The 20676-nt window shown below is 38.2% G+C and overlaps 1 protein-coding gene across 5 annotated transcripts in view; it reads left to right on the top strand.

Moving 5' to 3' along the window:
* plekhh1 (pleckstrin homology domain containing, family H (with MyTH4 domain) member 1) overlaps positions 1 to 20676 on the top strand; it is a 74073-nt gene that overhangs the window by 9756 nt on the left and 43641 nt on the right. For 4 of the 5 annotated variants that reach the window (XM_069193395.1, XM_015351234.2, XM_006632697.3 and 1 more), the window contains one exon: positions 7568 to 7741. In XM_069193395.1, the coding sequence (XP_069049496.1) occupies positions 7619 to 7741 (123 nt within the window). In that variant the 5' untranslated portion in view covers positions 7568 to 7618. The remainder of the gene's footprint in view (positions 1 to 7567; positions 7742 to 20676) is intronic. The other variant, XM_015351241.2, reaches the window with a different exon arrangement.

Consider the following 20676-nt stretch of genomic DNA (forward strand, 5'->3'; position numbering starts at 1 on the left):
AGGGCCAGTTTGCACTTGACTGTTGTTGAAAGCAGTGCTGGCCTTTAGTTATTACCAGCAATGCATTTCCATGTTTATATACATTTCAGTATTTCTAATACATAGTCTTACCTTCCATGTTTATAGTCTATATATTTTTAAGTTTGTTGCCAGTGCATGTCTGCTGCTAGTGTTAATTGAATATACAATTATTTTGACAAAGCGATATTTTTAAGACATTTTAGCAAGACTTGATGTTAGAAAATTTACATGGTTAAATATCCATAGCTCCTGCTTCTTCAACAATATTGCTCATTTTTGTGCTCAGCAATAGGGCTTCAGCAATAGTGCTCATTTTGATTTTAATTAATTGTTCAACTAGCAAAATCTCCAAAATATTTTGGAGCTTGAAGGTGACATTTTTATTATTCTAAGGTTTGTTTTTTATTAGGATAATGTTGTTGTTCTACATTTATTCCATTGGTTGATGCAGAATTCCCATTTGTACGTGGCAGTAGGACAGCTAGTGTAAATATTTGTCAATGTTTAATTGACTGAATTTAGTTATCGGATAGTTATAATTCTCAGTGGCTGTTTCCAGAGATGTTTGTCCTCCTGAAACATAGAAATGGCAGGTCTGGTATGCTTGAGAAGGCAAAGTTTTTCCTATGTTGCATGTGAAAGTGGAATTAAATTCTTATTGCCTGTGAAACACTTTAATGATGAGGTAATACAGATGGAAGCATTTTGTATGATGTGACCTTTTTGAAACAAATCTTTGGCCAGAGGAACTGTGCCTTATTGTCTGGTGTGCATCTTCCGAAATACTTTGGGAAGATTAAGAATTCAACATTTGTGCAAAATGCTCATTGTATAAAGAGCAGCCTCTTGTCTTTATAAGTTAAAACCTGGAAAGCCAGAAGCTTTAATTTGGATTTAAAGTTTAAAACATATATACATAGCTTCCTAAGGTACTTAATTATCAGGTACAGTTCTAATTTCAAAGAGTGATTCTAAATCCCACATATCTGTGGCTTGGTTCATGTTAGTTTTGGTCTAACTGCTCCAGTGAAGAATAATTATTTGGGCTGGCTGTGTAATAACTTCTCTTAATCTTTCAGCCTGCTATTAGGATGTAACAGGAGTTTACCACAGTGACTCCTCAGGATTCACCACAGTCTGAGGAGACACTGTGTAGCTCAAAGGTGGGAGATCTTCAAAACCTGTAATGTCATGCTGTAGCCAGTTGGACGTAGTGAATGGGAATTTCATGTTTTTAGATTCAGGTATCAACTTCTTCACTCCCCTCTAGTCACGTTAACTTCGCCAAAATATACCACTGGATCTAGCCTGAAATGCTTTCTTTCACTCTCGGCATGCTCTATACATTCTGGAGATCCAAATATAATAGTGGAGTAGTAATCATATGGCACTTAAAGTAACACCGAAAGCCTGCTCCACAGCCGAAACGTTGTGTCTTTTTTCTTTTCAGCATGGAATCAACCATTACTTGTTCCCAGTAGTTATCCTTCCTGAAGTAACAGGTATCTCATTTATTTCCATATCCAGGGTTCGAATACAGCTGATTCGGGGAAAAAGTACAGTTTTGCAAATGATTCTCTCAAGACACAGAGTTAGTCTTGGGAAGTAAACGGTTTAGCAGAGCTTAGTCTGTGTACCTCAAGCATCTCTTTCCAGCTCTCTGGGGCATGAAAGGCATTTAAGACCTGCTGGGTCAGCTGTACCAATATCGGGTTTTGGAAGTGTCATTTCCCGCTTCAGATATAATCCACATGGTAGTTTTATTGTTTTAATCCAAAATCTACTTGCATTCTTAAGCAGGCTCCAATGGACATTTGAAGAGAGGTGAATAGTGATGATATGTCTTATCTGTGCGGGTTGCATAGACAAACAGTATGATATGAACAAATTAGTGTTATATTTTCTTATTGACCTCTGCTATTATTTTTAAATCACTGTCAATTTTAGCATCAGGAGGATTTGTGTGCTATTTCTGTGTCACAGGTTTCCTGACCAAGTCCAGAACTGATTGCAGCTGAGGTCATTTCAGGGGGTTTCTAAATTGCCCTCTTTGTAACAAACAATCCTGTGGGTGGATGCTGCCATCTCTGCAGTGACTTACAGGTTTCAGCTGTTGAAAAGACAAACAAGTCCCGTTTCTTATGATAATGAGTTGACTCCTCCTTCGGGGTGACTGACATTTGAAGGTGTTTATTGAGGTCAACTTCAGAAAGTAAAAGGAATAAAACATCCATGGCTCTCTTTACATGGCAAATGAGTTTTGGCATTGTGGCCGAGTCCCTGTTACTTAGAGACACTTTGTCTTAAAGTAGCGAGGGCAAACAACTTGCATCAAAGTGAATTTTTCCGTAGAGCTTTAAGTTTCCCAAACAGACAAGTCCTCTTTGAGCACCCTAGTTGTGGGCTTTTTTAAAATGTTAATTTTAGACATTTTAAGTATACCAAGATAACTGTCAGGCTGGCAAATTATTATAATGATAGGATAAGATTGTGCTACTGTTTTGTGAGGATAGTGTGGAGCTCATGGGCTGTTTTGCTGGCACAGTGAGTGGCAGACGTTTAGCCACTTCTGGAGATGAAAGGACTTCATGCCAGCTTGGTTTTTCAACTAGCAATCTAAGTCGGCACAGCCTTCCTCTCAATGTAAATGTAGGGTTGTGCAGGATGCAATTGACTTTGTGCTGTGGAGTGAGGTTTAGCCTTTTGACTGTTTTCTTTTGACCTGCTGCTACTTTTTGAAGTGCTTTACAAGTGAATGGTGTTTTGGAAAAACAGATTATTTCGACTGTGCATTGTGCGACTTCATAGCCCCACATTAGAAAAATGCTGTAAAACGCTTCAAGTGGGTTGTTGTCTCAAATCAGGACAAGAAGGCAAAATAAAGATCAGAGTAAAAGTACTGAAATTTAGTCCAATGAATAAATAGCACAGAGTTATGAACCACTCTGGCCTTGAGCAGAACAGACTGTTTTCCTCTCCATCTCAGCTGTCTGTTACTTAATTGTATCAGTTGCAGTATTTGTCTGTAAAAAATCATCTTTCATGAACTTAAGGATTCATGCTTGAATCCCCACAGCTCGAACAGCAATGTCTTACCTCACTCACCACAGTGATTTGGTCTTTTATCTTTCATGAGATTATTAAATACAGTATCAGATCCACACTAAGACCTATCAAAGGTGATGCAAGTAATGCTGCAAGTAATTTGAATGGTGATCCTCACAAAAAGCAAGATGGTGTACAGATTAACTGAAGTAAAACACTTGCATGGTAATTTACAATGTTTTGTTCAGATTCTTTACAAAATGCTGACATTTTATGACTAAATTCATTTATTTTTGTATCCTTACTTTTAAAGGCACTTCTGTGCCACTTCATAATAAGAACAGTGACATCAGAATTTCTCTTCATGTCAGCTGAAATTAGATCGTGAAAATGTGATGCCGCAAATCTAGCGGGAAAACACAACAGTCCTGGAAAAAAAAAGAGAAGGAAGAGAATGTGTTGCCACTTAAACATGGCTTTAAACTGTGATGTTTGAGAGAAAGCGGAGCTCATTTTGTGTCGCTGCCACAGGCTGTGAGTCATGCTGTTCGTGGATTTTGAATCAGGTCGTTTCCATGCACTCTAAAGCTAGCTCTGTTAAATCCTGGGCTAGTATACCATAGGAGGGGGGTGGGGGAATTGGAGTTTGTGATGAGATGCAGTTCATTCCCTGGTGTTACAAAGCTTACGGGAACTGGAGGAGTTGGAATTAGCACATCCCTGCAAACTGTGTTTAACTAGCAAATGGTCTGTTTGTGCTCAGCTGTCAGAGACTGGTCAGAGGTCTGTCTTCTGTAGCCTGTCTCTGCTGCTCTGCACCTCTGTTTCTGCCCCCTCTGGCAGAATCTGTGCCTCGGGTCGCTTTTGCTCTAGAAAAACAATAATAATCTTCGACTGAGTCTGCTGTCTTTTTTTCCTCTTCTTATCATATTAGGTTTTTTTTTCTAGGCCTTTAGTCATGCCCCGATATCACAGTTAAAGCCTACCGCAACCGATATGCTTAACGAACCCAAGATAATCTTGCGGTTTCCAGCATCCACATCTCCCGTTTTGAGTGTTTTGTTAAGGAGCCAGTTTTGCTTCCCAGTTTTGTAAAGAAATAAGTCTATGTTTAATAAGAGGCAACCAAGAAAAAGCATTTTGTTTTCCTCCCACAGAGTTTTATTAAATTAGTTGAAAGTCATTTGGAGTTATTTAAATGTAAGAGTTCTTTTAGCTGTGAACTGTTGTTCTGACTGCGTGTCTGAAGCCTGGTTTTTAATTATCACAGTGGTGGAATTGAGCTTAACAAGGGGATAATGGGCTGTAATTATAACAGAAAGAAAAAAACAAGACCTGAATAGACATGTCCCCTGAATGTAACTTTTAAAATTTCATTTTAACTTTCTGTAGTCTTTTAGCTAATTTGACACAAAGCATGCAGTATATATAAGTTAACTTTTAAAATTTTACTGTCTTGTTAAGTGTGCTCTAATTTCTTCAAATTCAAATAAAAATCAAAAACATTTTATTCTTGAAAATATCTAAGAATATTGAAACCACAAAAGTTGATCAGATATCTTTATTTTGAAATATAAAGAATTGGATCACCATACTTATGTCATCTCGTACTGTTTTTGATTCCTTAAACTTTCAGAAATTCATTGACTGTTTTTGGATTAGAAGACACCTTTTGATTCAACAAAAAATCATCTGTCTTCATGACTCTTGCATTAAATGAATTCTGAATGCTGTGGATTCACAAATCTGTGTTTGCGCTTTGCGGTTTCTTGTTGTAAAGTTCGTTTACAGATTAGTCCAGTCTTCAAACACGATTGCCTGCTGTTTAATTTTTCTTTTCCCTTCCTGTATTCCCCAGTCAGATCAGAAGGGGAGTCTTTAAGGGGTGTGGAACCTTGGTTGACATAATGTTTTATTATTATTTGTTTGCACGTGCCAGGATAAACTCCCCCTTTCAAGAGTATTTGGCTTATGGACATCTGATTTCACCGATTGCCAAATCATGCTAAAATCTTGTCACAGTTTGTTTTTCTATTGTACATTATAGTACATAATATGCATTCAGTTTATTTTGTTTTTAGTTCTCAGTATAATGCCTTTATCTGTTTTTAACACAATTTAAAGACCCTTTAACCTTTATATCACCACAACCATTAATGACTTGCCTAAAGTCAGTGCTTTGGTTCTTACATTTTTTTCTGTCAGAGTTATTCTAAAAATATCTCAAGTGGGACTTGTCTAAAAGTGTTATAATGATGCCCATTTTACTAGAGCTTCCTCACACTACCACAAATTGCTTGTCCTGTAAGTCCCAGGGAGAAGTGATTATAGACTATGGAAGTCCTGGGTTTGCGTCATCTTTTTGCTGCCGTATTTATTACTGCTCACTGGGCACTGCTGACTTGTTTTCTCTCAGAAGGGTGGAAAGAGCGTGCGAGGCTTTTACTGACCACAGATGAGTTTGTGTCCTCAAACTGGGAACAAGAAAGCAAGCTTTTAGGACAAGACATCCTGTTGTTTGTCAACCTCTGGGCCTGGCTTTTGAATTGCCTTCTGCATCCTGGAAACCCAATAAGACTGTCTAAGATCCCCATTTGATGTGTGTTTTCACTTCGTCAAATAGCTGCTGCTCAGTCATTCACAGGTAACGAGGCCCCAGACTCCATCCCACCTTTTCCAAGCACTCATTCTTTTGGATCACTTTGCTTTTGTTTCCACTGTAATGAGACTGTCATGCAGAAGGACACTCGGCCTATTGTGGCCTGCTCACTTCAATTTACTCATGCCCTGTAATTAGGAAGCGCTAGGCGGGCTTATTGTGTGAAGATGGAGCATAACGAGAGCTTCCTGGCTCAACCATACCTCAAAGCCATATTCCCTATAAAAAAGGAGCTTAGCTTTTCACTTTTCTCTCTCTCTCTGTTTGCCTTTGCTTAATCCCTGTTCTCGCATAACTCAGCTAATTCTTGCTGCCCAACGGTGCTAATTCACACCAATGTCTTTCAGGTCAGGTGGAAAGTTTGCATAAAAAAATAACCAAGCTCCCAGAAAGCGCTTACTTTGGATCATGCAGGTAACAAATTCCCAGACTTCCATGCCTGAAGGCTGGAGAATTATTTGGAAAGTGGCAAGGTTTTCTTTTCAGAGAGCAGCTGCCTGATACAGTAGAAGGTTACCACGGAGATTAAAAGTGGGCCTACAGCAAATGTTAGCTTAAAGTGATTTAAGAATAAGCCCCTAGGTTTTAGTCCCATTGAAAAAATGAAGTTTAAGTTTTGTTTCGACTAATTTTGTCTGCCATTGTCAAAGGTTTTAAAGATACTTTAGAACACAAGTTTTCCATATATATTCCATATCTCTTAGGCCTGCATTTCATTTCCAGTCTATAGTATCAATGAAATGTGGGCTCTCTGCAGGGCCAAGTCCCACAGTGTCTACGTGTGAACTTGCAGGTTATTTCACTCACATGATCAACTCTTATAAAAACCTTATTAATTAGCGGGTTTTTCATTACTGCCTCGCAGTGCTGGGGCTCTGGGTTCTATTCTTGGGGTGTAGTCTGTGTGGACTTTGTATGTTTTCCCATGTGCCTGTGGGTTTCCTTCCACAGAATAAAGACATGCTGTTAACTTAACTGACTTCTGGGAAAATTGTCCCTGGTTAAGTGTATGTGTGTGTCTTCGTCTGTGATGGACTGGCGTCCTGTCCGGGGTGTATCCTGCCTTGTGTCTATTTCTTACAGGAATAGACCCCAGCTCTCCTGCTACTTTATGTTGGATAAAGAGGTTAGAAAATGGAGAATCCAGAGGTTACGTAAGATGTGGAGATCTTCTAGACTAGAGTGTTAAGTCTGTCAAAAAACACTCTCTCTTTTGAAAAATGGATGTCCTGGATTTCAGTTCTAGACGCTACAAAAGCCATAACAATGGGAAAAGTCAAACGACATAAAGTATCTCAGCTGTGCATCTTGTGAAATCACTCCTGTGCTGCAGTGGCTCAGCAAGGAACAGAGGAGTGACAGTTAGAGGTTTATTCTATGACGAAAGGAAAGGGGACACAATATTTTGGCTGTGGAGCCTTCTTCAGGTGTGTGAAAAAGGCTCCATTTCTGAAACGTTGTGTTTTTTTTCAGCAGGGAATAAACCTTTACCTGTTCCTTCGCTTCCTCCGCATGCTGACGCAGCTCCCTACTTGAACAGATTAGTGATGCTGAACAGCCTACTACAGTTTATCAGGCAACCTTGCTGCCATGTCTGTATAGTTGTTGGAAATGTTAAGATATGTAAGTATTTATTTAAACTCACAACCTTTTGTTTATTAAAGCAAACAAATACATAAAACGAATAAGTGAGGCAATAGAAATTGATGTTAAGAAGGAGAGGGAGGTGAGGCAAGTGGTAAGAATTGAAATCTGTCTTTGTTGGGGTTTCTTCACCAGCCTTGCCTCCTGGACACGTCGGGGAATGGCTGTTTGTTGTGTAATGGGGAGTCTCTTTCCCAGGGCTGCAGGACAGGGAGCCTTGCTGGTGGCGAGCTGAGAAGGTGAAGCAGGATGGCAGATGTTCTGGAGAACGGCGGCCCTGTGGACTGGCAGAAGCGCTGCGTTGCCCTGGAGACCCAGCTGCTCAAGTTCCGGCTGCAGGCTGGCAAGATCCGCGAGCTGCTGGCAGAGAAGGTGAGGTGATCTGCTGTCTGCGGACATCCGTTGCAATGTGTCAGAAAGCTGTTCCTTTCTAGACACTTGGAAGTTAGTGCTTTTAAAATAAGCCAGCTGTATCCTCAAGGTTTCGTTCTTCTAGTATGAGTAAGAAGAGTTCTGATTGTTTGATTACATCATGGGCGACCAGGTGGTACAGTGAATAGCATCACTGCCTTGCTGCACTGGAGCCCTGAGCCCAGTTCCTGGGGTGCTATCTGTTTTTGTACTTTCTCCTCATGTTTGCGTGGGTTTCCTCCCACAGTCCAAAGACCTACTAGTAGGTTAGTTGGCTTCTGGGAAAACTGGCCCTGGTGTGAGCATGTGCATGTGTGTGTCTGTCATGTCATGGAGTAGCGTCCCGTGGTGTGCCCTGCCTTGCACCCGTTGCTACTGGCACACGCTCCGGCTGCCCCGCAACCCTGAATTGGATAAAACGGATCGAAAACGGATGGATGGGTGATTACATCATCTGTTTTTAGGTTCTGAGCCAACTGTAATCTTATTACATATATAGATACTCACAAATGTTAGGAAAAGAATAGTCATGAAATGTAAGCAAACTTTGTCTTTGGAAGCAAAAAAAGAGCTGGAAACACTGGCCTTTGAGCAGCTGAAAGACTGTGGAACAGAACATGAGCGATGTGCCTGTAATCCTCTCTTTCTGATCATCAGTTTTGTTTTCCTCCTGGATCCACATTGGAGTGGCTGGAGAGTCAGATAGCCTTTGTAGTTTCCTGCCTTTATTTTCCTTCACATTCTTCAGGCTTGGTTCCTTGTCCTGTAGTTGAGATATAAGCTGAGATATGTGTAAGACCTGACATCAGGATAAAGGCTGCACTATTTTTTGCAGGTCAAGACTGCAGTTTTTATATAAAATCTTTATAAATATTAAACGTATATAGTTAAACTGCTCCCATTTGGTACATGCCTCTGTGACTTCAGGTGTAATGGTAATAGACCCAGGGAATCTTCCATCCCTGCTGCAATCTCACTCTCAAACAAAGTAAAACAACTCTCTTATCTCCTGAAACACTGTTGTAAAGTATCCTTTTGTCATTGATATTTGTCTGTTTTTTGTTGGATTGTTTTTTTTGGTCCCTGCTGTATAACAAGTGTCTCCCAGAAGGATAATAAAGTTTTCAGTGAAATGAAACTGAAATAAAATACCAGCCAGGCCAAGCTAAGATTGCAAGCGTGACTGGAAGAAGCAGTCTGCTTGTGCTAACTGTGCATTTCACCATGAAGGACAAAGTGAAAAAAAATACACCAGGCAAGTGCTGCCCTTTTTTTAAAGAGGTGTTCTGCAGTCCATTCTAAGCAAGAAATGCAGACTCTTGTCTTGTTAGCAGGATGTTTACAGTCTAAATATAAGTCCTAGATAATACTGGTGTCTGGTGATGGATGCAGAAAGCATTTATTTTGCTTGTTTCTCCTGTCAATTGCAGCAGATCCAAGCCTGCCTTGGATTTTCCCTTCACAGGATCATTGACTTTTTTTTTGCCCTGACAGAAAACACTGCAATTTGAGATTAAACTATAGCCAGGGGATCTGTTCTGAGCCGGGTTTGAACCAGGTTTGAAAGATTAAGGATTACAAACCTTTTTTTTTATTTTGCTCATGCAGGTTAAGATTTGGTTTCTAGGGTTTGAGTAACGTACACATTAACCACCTTTATTCAAGCAGAGGGAGGAAGAAAACTCAGAACCTTTGACTGGTTGGGAGATTAATGACTGGGCTTTGCACTTAAGAGGCAATGATATGCTGAGTTTTTTTTCCTCTTTAACACAGTTTGTGAAAGCTAGCTGTTGCATGTCCAGATGTGTTACGCTCACCCAAACTGACCCTGATCATAAAGAAAGCCTAGAGACATCCATTTCAATGCTTTTGTGCACTTTCTCTGATCTGTTGTTATGTTTTAGAACTCCCTGTCATGGCAGCAGTTAAAAGATTGTAAAACTGCAAATAGCTGTTACTGCAGTGGATTGGTTCTTGAAATCTGTTCTGACTGCCACTTGTCCTTGCACAGTTTATAGAACAGAGATCAGCAGAGTACAAAACCTATGAAATTTGGTAGAGACATCACTTGAGCTGGCCTTTTTTTTAATTTTATTTTGCTACTCCCACTTGCACAATACACAATCATTTAATTCTACATAAATTCAGAAAATGTATTTTTCTCTCAGCTTTTACTGAAGTACCAAACTTATTTAAAGAGCAAATTAATACTACTTAAAGTTTAAAAAAACTAGATTTTAAAGAAAAGCAACTTTCATATGATGACGAATGATGGTTCATTTCCCCTGAAGATGAATCTGAGAGCACATTAATACTACTTAAAGTTACAAAAAAAACAGATTTCAAAGAAAAGCAAATTTCATATGATGACGAATGATGGTTCATTTCCCCAGAAGATGAATCTGAGATTTTGTGGAGAATGTGAAGGAGGAAGTGTGTATCGTGTTTCTTTTGAGTGAGCTCTACCACTGTCCATTCGACTGCAGATTTCAGTTTCTGTTTTGTCCTTGCTTGTGTCTCGATTTGGTGGCTCAGGGAAGGAATTCCATGCTTTTGAAGAGCACTGTGGCTGAACAGGCTGTGGTCTAGTCGGGTTTTTAAACCATAGAGACCGAAAAGTCGTTAGCCAGGCCTGGACTTGAGTGACTCGTCAACTGGGTGTAGGAGGGTTGGGTTCTTGTTTGGCTGATCTTTTGTGGTATGGGTTTCCATTGGGAGGCCTCTTCCTGCATGCTTTCAAGGGAGGAATTTAGTGGGAAGAGGTATCAGGTTCATCATTCGGCACAACATCAACCATATCTTTAAGCCGCCGCTGAAAGAGAAAACAGCTCCTACTTAGAGAATCATCTCTACACCTGTGTCTCAGGAAGCCACTCACTCTTTCACACTATAGTTGAATCCTTCTGAACTTTAGAATATATTCTTCTGAACTGGCTATATACAGGACTATTGACAAACTGCTTCTTAGGATGATGTACTGAGCTCACAGCCTGGAGTGCATCGATTCAGATCTCTACAACCAAGCAGTTTTATGTGTTCTTTTACTTCTGGTTTGCTTTTGGCCATTTGATATTTTTCTCCTTTCATTTTTCAACTTAAGTGTTTTAGTTTCACTTTGTCAAATATTTCTTCTAGAAAAAAAAAATATATCTATGGTGCAAACTCAACCCTAAATATTTTGTTTGAATATCTGTATCGTTCTGCAAGGTGTTTGGATGATTGAGTCTTCTTGAAATTAAAAGGCATTTGTCCTGTTAATCTAATATACACAGTGATTTTTTTTTACATACCAATGTCTTTTCTTTATCTCAGCCTTTGCAGTTGCCAATTAATGATTCAACTCCTGCTCAGGTTACCATTAGTAGGCAGATGAGGGGCTGTTAATAATTATGGGGAGAAGCAGGCCATTGGCGGGGGAGTGGGGGCAGTGAAGTTAGTTTTGCAGACCAGAAAGATTAAGCAACACTTTCAGTGGTAATCTGGCAGAGTTGCTTGTTATTCAAGTGGCTCTGCTGTTGGTTAGAACAGTGGTTCTCAATGCTGATCCTGGAAGCAACTGTCTGTTATTTTTTTCCTAGCTGAACTCCAGCTGTTTTTTTTCCGTGCTGAACATCTCAAGTGCTAATTGAGGATTTAATTGATCTTTTAGCTTGTTTATACTTTTATTTGACTCATTTCTTAAGGCAGTCTTGAGTGTCAAGTACACCCAATTTCAAGGGTACTATTTCCAGGACCTTCACCATACAGACTTCATTATTTGGTTAATTGGACAAGTTGACACTTTTCCTTGTTGTTTAGTAGCTGAAGTTTTTAAAAGACCTATAAAACCTTGACAGGGGAATTTAAGGACCATAGTTAGATTACCCAGGGGTATGTGCTTAGCCTAACAACATTTTTGAGATTTCTAACACTATATCACACAAGGCAATGCGGAGAAATGATCAGCTTTCTCATAGTTTATACTAAAGAATGAAGGGAAATGTATACCTCCCTAAATAGGAAGACCATTAACTTAATGGACATTATGAGCTGCGGCATTTGTTACAGATTGTATTGATAAGACTGAGAAAGGTCTCATCAACTCCAAGTTTCAACTGCACATTTCTCAGTTTTGAAAGAATGATGACTATTTATGCAGCCATTTAAAACATTTGATTCTCCACATTTCCTCCTATCTTCCGAAGTGAACACAAACAATATATCTACACAAACAATATTAGCGGATGATTTAAATAATTAAAACACTTCTATTGGCATGTAATTTCAAAAGTATGCAGTTCTAATCCTCGAGGACTGATGTCCAACAACCTTTGTGTACAGTTTGTAAACTGTATTAATCTTAAAATCAGCAATTTGTTTCCCTTGTTTGGCAGTGAGTAAATAGCACACTCAAAAGGCTTCTTGAACCTTGAGAAAACCATGGGGTCTCCCTTTGTGTAAGTGGTCACCTCATTTTTCCATCACACAACTAGTGATCAGACCCAGCTGTTTTCACTTTCTGTCACTTGACTGCTGTTTTCCAAGGAATACCCAGTGTCAGGTACCAGCTAGCCTCCCTGTGGTGTCATCTAACCCAGGAGTTCCCAGTCCTAGTCCTGGCCCAAACCGCTTCCGGGTTTTGTTCCAGCCAGGCTCTCTATTACCAAATTCAACCCTTAATGAACCTAAGAAATACGATAAATTGATTTCATAAGTACCACAAAATGCCATGAATTCTATAACTTAAAACTTAAAACTTAAATTTTAGTAAGAAAAAAACAACTTGCAAATGTTCTCATCAAACAACTTGTGGAAACCAGAGGATGTGTGGGCCTCCAGGACCAGGATCAGGAATTCTTATTATAAAAAGAATGGAGATTCCTCTAATGAGATCCTTAATGCAGGTGAAGGAGATTCAGGAAGCTGATGAGAACTTCAGCTGGCCAAAGGTGGTTTTAGACAGGTTTCCAGGTTGCATGGCATTTGTCACTGGAGCCTCCTTGTTTTCCATTGCACAGAAAGCGCACCATGTTTTTCTTACCCAGTGTGCCTCAGAGAGGTTGGTGCAACCTTTTTCCAGTTTTGAACAATAAGGAGAATTGCGAACACTTGCCAAGACATCTTATCATGCCCTAGATAGCTGCATATCTCCTATTTGTGTATTTCAGCCCAGTACTCTCATTACAGAAGCTTTTAAAGATTTCTGTACTTAACTGTCCACACACTTTGTTTCTTCCCCCTTGCCCTGTGGTGTCTCGGTATGTTTGCTATGTTTTATTTCCTTGTAGTTTCCTTTTGTCAGCAGTAATTCCAAGAGGAGCCCTTCTTCCACATTTGCTGCCTGTAAAACGTGTGTGAAAAGTGCAATCCCCAACCCCCCTCCACCACAGCTCCTGACCTGCGCAGAGCGATGTCCATTTCTGTCGGGCTCTTGGAGAATATCCCAGCAAGCGAATGTGACAGATATGGGCCTTCAGTGTATGCAGAGAGAGGAAGAGTTCTTCAAACTATCTATTCTGTCTCTCAAATATGCAAGGAAGGTTTGTTAGCCAAACTAGCCAAATTAATTAACACCTCCTTAGTGTGACTGCATATATTTTAAATACAGAATACCTATTTTGAAAAAAAGCATTCTTAAAATGTATTGACAGTTGGAAATATGCCTAAGAGACTACACCTGGGCCACATTTTAGTTGGCACCAAAAGTATTAAATACATTTTCTGGTTTTCATGCAGAAACATTCATACACTTTTGACATTTGGTCCTTGTTATGCTGTACATAATTACTGCACTTAAGGGGGTACTGGCTTTCAGCTGTGAAACATTAATTCTTTTTATAAACCAAGATTGTGATAAATAAAACCTTTTTCTCATTTCCCACCCTCTTTTGGGATAACTTAAACAGTTGAGGCACAGATGATTTTGTGTTAGAATTTTACAAAACGCTGGTCTTTGAAATCGGTGATTCAGGCCACAGATAAAATACAACATATCTCAGTTTTAAAGTTTATCTTGTATTTTAATAAATAAGATATAAGGTTCTCCCACAAAAGAAGGGGGCAAACACATGCCCTCTTCAGATGTCTGTTTCCAAACAAGTAGGGATTTCCCACAAGAAAACTTGATCACAGCCACTGTATATTTACGTCTCCAGCACCAGCTCTGGTAATCCATAATAAACATGTGCTTTGCCATGTATAGTGTAATTAGATAAGATGGTGTTATGTTTGTCTGCTGTATGTCTGTGTAGGTGAGTGACTGATGTTAACTACAGTACAGTGAGCTGGAAAACTTTTTTAGTGTGTTTGCGTCTTGGCTATTTTTTAAGACATTTTTTAATGCATATTGTGTTCTGTATACTGTATGTCCAATAGTGCAATCTGTTTTTACTGCAGGTGACAATCATGCTGTACCAATTAAAGGAAAAGTTACATTATGTTTGTCATGCCTTAAACTTCTATAAAGGTGAAGAAGCAACTGAACTGAAAGCTTGAAAAAGAAAGTATTGTAGCAGAACTCCAAAATATATGAGTGTATCAGTGCATTACTGTTGTTTCAATATCATTACAGTTGTTTTCAATATCTAAAGTGTCTCTTTTTCATTGTTCACATGCTGGTCAAGTTTATTTTGAACAATTATTCTTCACAATACTACAGTGACATTAGGAGCTCATACATTAAAAATTGAAAAAAGAACAAAGAATCAGAATGTGCTGTCACAATTACTGCCCAAGATGTCACAATTACAACATTTCTTTCCATAAGCACAATTTGTGTGAAGGAAATCAAGTAAAAAATAAGGGTGATCTCAGCCCGTTTCTGGGTGAATATGGACAGCAATTTGCTAATGGTTTTTGAGAAAGACAGTTGGAGGCCCTTGCATATTATGCACACATTTTCTAATGTGTTCTGAGCTCCTTAAACATGTACAGTAGTTAGCCACTAACTAGTCTGAATAATTATGTGACAGTCTTATGGAGACTGCTGTCTGTCTGATGTCTCTTTTGCTACCGGAGAAACACCAGTTTTACACTCTTGCATCACATCAAGATTTGGAGAAAACAATTCTTCTCTAGGGCTTTGAGTAATGTCAGACAGACAGGAGCCTGGAGAATACGCTGTTGCATAATGTTCAAGTTGAGGGTCCAACTGTTTACTTTTTAATTTCATAAATGGAAAAGGAAGTCATTCTTCCTCAAAGAATCTTTTGCTTAATTGTGGTAACATTATAATGGGACACATTGTTTATTATTACTAGTGGTATAGTGTGGTGTTATTAGGCTTATGGAACTTTTATAAGCTTTGCAGTGAAATAACAGAGTCTAGGATATATCCTGTGGTCTCATAAGCATATGCTATAAAGTTTAAACATTTTCAATGTACAGAGTATTTTTAAATTAAATCTCTTTGCTTTCACAAACACCCAATTGTGTATCTAAATAATTGATTTTCTCATTTATGAAGAATGCACAAATCTTAACAGTGGCACACATTCCTGTCATCTGAATGGAAAGGGTTAAATGTCTTTTGGGAACAAACTAACTTTTACACACCATGGTGTGAACTTGTTTTCATTAAAACCTGTTTCATAAGTGGAAAAGGAAATCATTCTTCCTCGAAAAATTATTCACTCAACTGCGGTGACATTCTAAAAGGACACATTGTTTATTATTACTACCGTACTACAGTGTGGTGTGATTAGGCCTATGGGTGTTTTATAGGTTTAGCAATGAAGTAACAGAGCCTTGGAAAAAATCCATGGACTCATAAATATACACTAATCCTTTACTACTGAGAGAGTATTTATACACATAAACCTTCAACTGCCAGTGGTTCGCTGTTAATGACAGTTTGGTTCACTTCTGATGCAAAGCCTTTGTATTTATTTAAGAATGTAAAAACTATTAGGAATGAGAGGAGACTTTTTTGACCTATCTAAGAAGAATAAGAAGATTAGAAAGTTTACCAACAAGAAGTGGACATTTAGCCCATTTAGCCTGTTTGGTTGTTAATAATGATCCAAGAATCTAATCCAGCAGTTTCTTGAAAGTAGCCAAAGTTTTAGTTTGTAGTTGTAGACTCCCACAATCCTTTGGGTAAAGAAGTGCCTCCTCTTCTTGGTTTAAAATGTACCTTCACTTAGTTTCCACTTGTCTTCTCTGGCTCGTCTTTTACTGTTCATTCGGAAGAGATCCGCTGGGTTTGCTTTGTCATTTTGAAAACACGAACTGGGTCCCCTTGTAGTCTTCTCTTTTTAAGACTCAAATGCTCCTTCAGCCTGTCAGTATAAGACATTCTCTTCATTAAAAAATAGCAGCTTAATGCACATTACACAGTGCAACACTCAGTTCATATTAATTGCTATTTTTCAATATTTCTTTTCACAAAAGCAATATCAGAAGCTTTGCTTTACAGTCATTAAAACATGGCACATAAGATAATTGAAAATATCTTGTTTTTTCTTTTATAAAAAATGTGCACATAGTGTATTTTAGGGGAGATATACTTCATTAGCCTTAAAACAACTTGACTCTATTTTAAAGTTAAGCAAACGTGCAGTGGTATAAAATGACAGTTATTATTGTATTATGACTATAGATGACTATTATTATTCTAGGGCATCCCCTTTGCCTGATCTGTTACACTAGGGAAATCAAACTGAGGTCTTGGTCAGATGTAGAGGCTTCTGGTTTCCTGCCTAACCAGAACTCTAGCTCTTAATTAACTTAATAGATGCAATTATTGCCTCAGCTAGATATATTTGTTATTTTTCAGGGACTTCTTATGTTCAGTTTTAAATAATTCAGGGTACACTGGCTAGAAATATTGTTTTTTCAGGACTTTGAGCAGTTAACTAACTCCACAGATGACGTTACACAAAAATCCGACATTAACCATACCAAACTGCTGTACTGAACACATTATGTCATTGTATAATGGACATAAATTCCATAATGTCTCTATCATGCCACACTGTCTCTTAACACAGTCTTCTGCCAGTGGAAGAAGGAGAGGCCATTGCAATGATACATTCTGTTACTTCAGACTACTGACTTACTGTATTTGTCTGATACTTTTATCCAAAGCAAATTATACTGGTACCCATTTATACAGTCGGCTATTTTACTGAGACAATTCAGGTGAGGTACCTTGCTCAAAGGTACAACAGCAGTGTCTCAGCTGGGATTTGACCTTATGATCTTCCAGTTTGAAGTCCAGGACTCTAACCACTGCAAAGCTATTATAGTGTCTGAGGACACACTAAAACATCTGTGTAGAAGCACAGGGGCTGACAGGAAAAACATCATAGATCAATAGGCAGTAATATTCCACATTCATAACTTTCATCTTGCGCCTCCTGTCCTTGATTGTTAAGTACTGTACGTATACATTTAACAAGAGGAATGTAAGTATATACATTTGCTTTATAACGAGTAAAATAAAGTTGATGAATAAAATGTTTAAAAAAATCATTATTGCTGGTGATTATTCATAAGTGTTGCATCAGTACTTTCTCAGTCAATTCAGCCTCAGGAAAAGGTTTGTTAATGGTCTATGAATGACATTTCTTGTTCTTGGAGTTTAGAGGCCTTGGAGTTTGTTTATAATAAATTATGTTAATACCTTACCAGCAATATGTCTGCTTCTTCTATGCTGATATTTTTACTATAAACTGAAATAATAATATTATTTTTTTTTCTAGGTAAGCATCTAAATGATATATTTATTTATTCCGCATTGTCATCTAAAAGGTTCCCATTATTGTCTTTGATTGAAAATGTATTGAAACTATGTTTATTAACTTTTCTTCTTCCATGACTACAGATATATAAAATAAAAAGAGACGAAAGGGAACAGAGAAAAAGAGAAAAAAGGGCTCAACTTAAGTACATGTGTTTATTTTACAGATACAGTATACATGGGCTCAGGACATACAGTACGTGTCATAAATAGGCGAGCTTTATTACATTATGTAACTTCTGGACCAATAAGTGCCAAGAAGGGCTCCTACATGTTATAAAAGACATGAAGGTTTGAGTGTAAGGCACAAGTTAATCATTATAATAATAATTGCTTACAATTATTTCGCATTTTTTCTGGACACTCCACTTAAAGCGCTTTACAGGTAATGGGGACTCCCCTCCACCACCACCAATGTGCAGCCCCCACCTGGATGATGCAACAGCAGCCATAGTGCACCAGAACACTCACCACACATCAGCTATCAGTGGGGAGGAGAGCAGAGTAATGTAGGAAATTCATAGATGGGGATTATTGGGAGGCCATGATTGGTAAGGACCAATGGGAAATTTAGCCAGGATGCTGGAGTTACACCTCTACTCTTTTTGAGAAACACCCTGGGATTTTTAATGACCACAGAGAGTCAGGACCTCGGTTTTACATCTCATCCAAAAGTTAAGTGATCTAAAGGGACATACTGTACTCTGTTATGCTCTTATGCCAACTTGCTATAGTATCTTATCTGAGATCCACAGCACAGAATGCACAGAATGATAGCATATTGTAAAGCATTTTCTTAATGTTATTAGTTATGGCTGTTTGGAAGGCTAAATAAGACAGACACTGACCTCAATTTCATGAGAGATATCCCACCAGTATTTTTGCAGCCTAATACAGCCATACTGAGTCCTTTTTGCACTTAGGATAGAGTGCAGATAAACCTGTTCAGAATATACTTTGAGTACTGGGAAATAAACTATAGGTACTATATGTGTTATCTTACACTGAATAGCTTTCATCCTGATATAGAAAGTTATTTATAGCATTCTCTTAGACCTCTTTCCACACCTCCTCTGTCAATATTTTTAATTGAAAAACTCAGTTTCACTGAACTGCTTTTAGTGGAAGAACCCGAGTTGTTCTACACAGGGTAACCAATGCATAAACCCAATCTAACCTATTCTTCTGTAGGATAATATGCTGTTGAGTTGCACTTTCCTAGGTGAGCTAGTCCTGTAGTTATCCGTTTAGTTGTTTATTTTATTTTACCTTTAAGCATGCAGCTATTGGCAGCCTTTATGTATCGCCACAGAAATGGAAACGTCAATAAACCAGTCCTCACGGGGATCTGCTGTTGTAGGGCAGATGAGGAGTATGGCCTGGAGTGGTACTGGACAGAGAGGTAACCTTTACAGCTTCTGATCCCAGCTGCACTGTCCTTTCTCACATTGAAGTCAGATCCTGACCTCTCGACCAGGGGTTCTCAATCCTGGTCCTAAGTGACCACACACCTGCTGCTTTTCATTCCTGCTGCATAAATTACTTCGTGGAAGCATTAAATGAATTAACTAGTGGGTTGATTGAAATATTTGCCAGTGTTTTTGTTCAGCTTTCAAACCTGAGATTTTATTTAACTTATGAAATTCAGTAGTTAATAGATGACCTCTGAAATACTTAAGTTACTCTGAAAAGTTGAAACTGTCAAATTAATCTTATTAAGTCAATTGACGATTCAGTTGTGGAGCTGAGAGCTTGGCTGGAACACAAACAGCAGGTGTGTGGCCCCCAGGACCAGAACCTTTTGGGTTCAGAAACTGTGGTCTTCAAAATAAGAGGTGGTGACTTTCTAGCTGGAAGTTTTCTTTTAAACCACTCATAAATGAGGGAAAATAAAAGTTGTATTATTAATTAGTAACTATAAACTGCCTAGTAGCTATACTGTTTCCTGTTATTAACCTGGCAGCAAACACGAGCCTTGTTTGGAGGGGAGCTAGTCACTCACCATGCTTCACTGTGGAAAAGTCCCTTGTAAAGCTGTAAATACTGTATGTAGAACATAATAAAACATGTAGCATTTTACAGGAAAAGATAGGATCCTTCATCATTTTAAGGTCTTGTAGTGGGGGTTACATATAAGTTGACCTTTGAAGATATATTTTATTTGATAAAATGTTGTATATAGAAAATGATGCATAGTAGTAACATTTCTATGGTGGTTTAGCTAATGGTTAATATCTGTGACTTTTGGAAAATATCTGTGATTGTATTACTTTTTAATATAATTTTCTGTAAACAGTAACAAATTAATAAATCCTATTATTTATTTGAGTAGGAAGATATCAGTTGTAAACACATTACAAGCCTGGTAATAGAATTATATAATTAGTGGCATTAAAAATGCTTAATTTATTAATACATCAAAACATGAACAAAGTGATCTTGTTAAAATGTGAAGTCAGTCATTGAACATGTCAATATTGTATTTTTTTACAATAATAACTGGTCTGTTTTTTTTCTGACAGAATATTATTGCAAACAAAAATTATTCAACATTGTTCTCCCCACAGTTTGAAATCTTACCTTGTACAGAATGAAAATTGCATATTAGCTATTCTTTAAAAAAAAGACTTTTTTTGAATTGGCAAAAACTTTTATTGTAAAGTGGGTATTTCTATTAAAATTGTTGTTTGGAAGTTTAATTATCAGATCAAAGTGCTTGTGTTATTGCTTCTATGTTTTAGTATACAGGGAAAACCTTAATTAATCTAGTTTTACTTAGCCCATGGTCATTTTGTGCTTTGCCCAATATATCAAAATACAAAATATCTGTCAGTGTGTTCACATACGGTATTTTCAGTTGAAGTCTTGGCTTATGCAGTGCTTGCTGAGGGTCATTGGTGAAAGATACAGAACCATACAGATGAAAAGTGTTCTGATAGCATTGGACAGGCTTATTCCTTTTCCTTTTTAGTTTTGTAAGAATGACTGTTATTTGTGCAGTACTGACACTAAATGTCAGTCCTCTGATATGCTTCATACCTACGTCAACCCAGTATAGGGTTTCTGGAAAGAGCATATTCCCTTCTCAAAAACTTGAACCTGAACAAGCAGTGTATAAAAATGGAGCACATATGGAAGACCATTGCTCCATTGTGTGTGTATAAAGGTGTTCTTT

Source organism: Lepisosteus oculatus, chromosome 8, assembly GCF_040954835.1.
Source record: "Lepisosteus oculatus isolate fLepOcu1 chromosome 8, fLepOcu1.hap2, whole genome shotgun sequence".
NCBI lineage: Eukaryota > Metazoa > Chordata > Actinopteri > Semionotiformes > Lepisosteidae > Lepisosteus > Lepisosteus oculatus.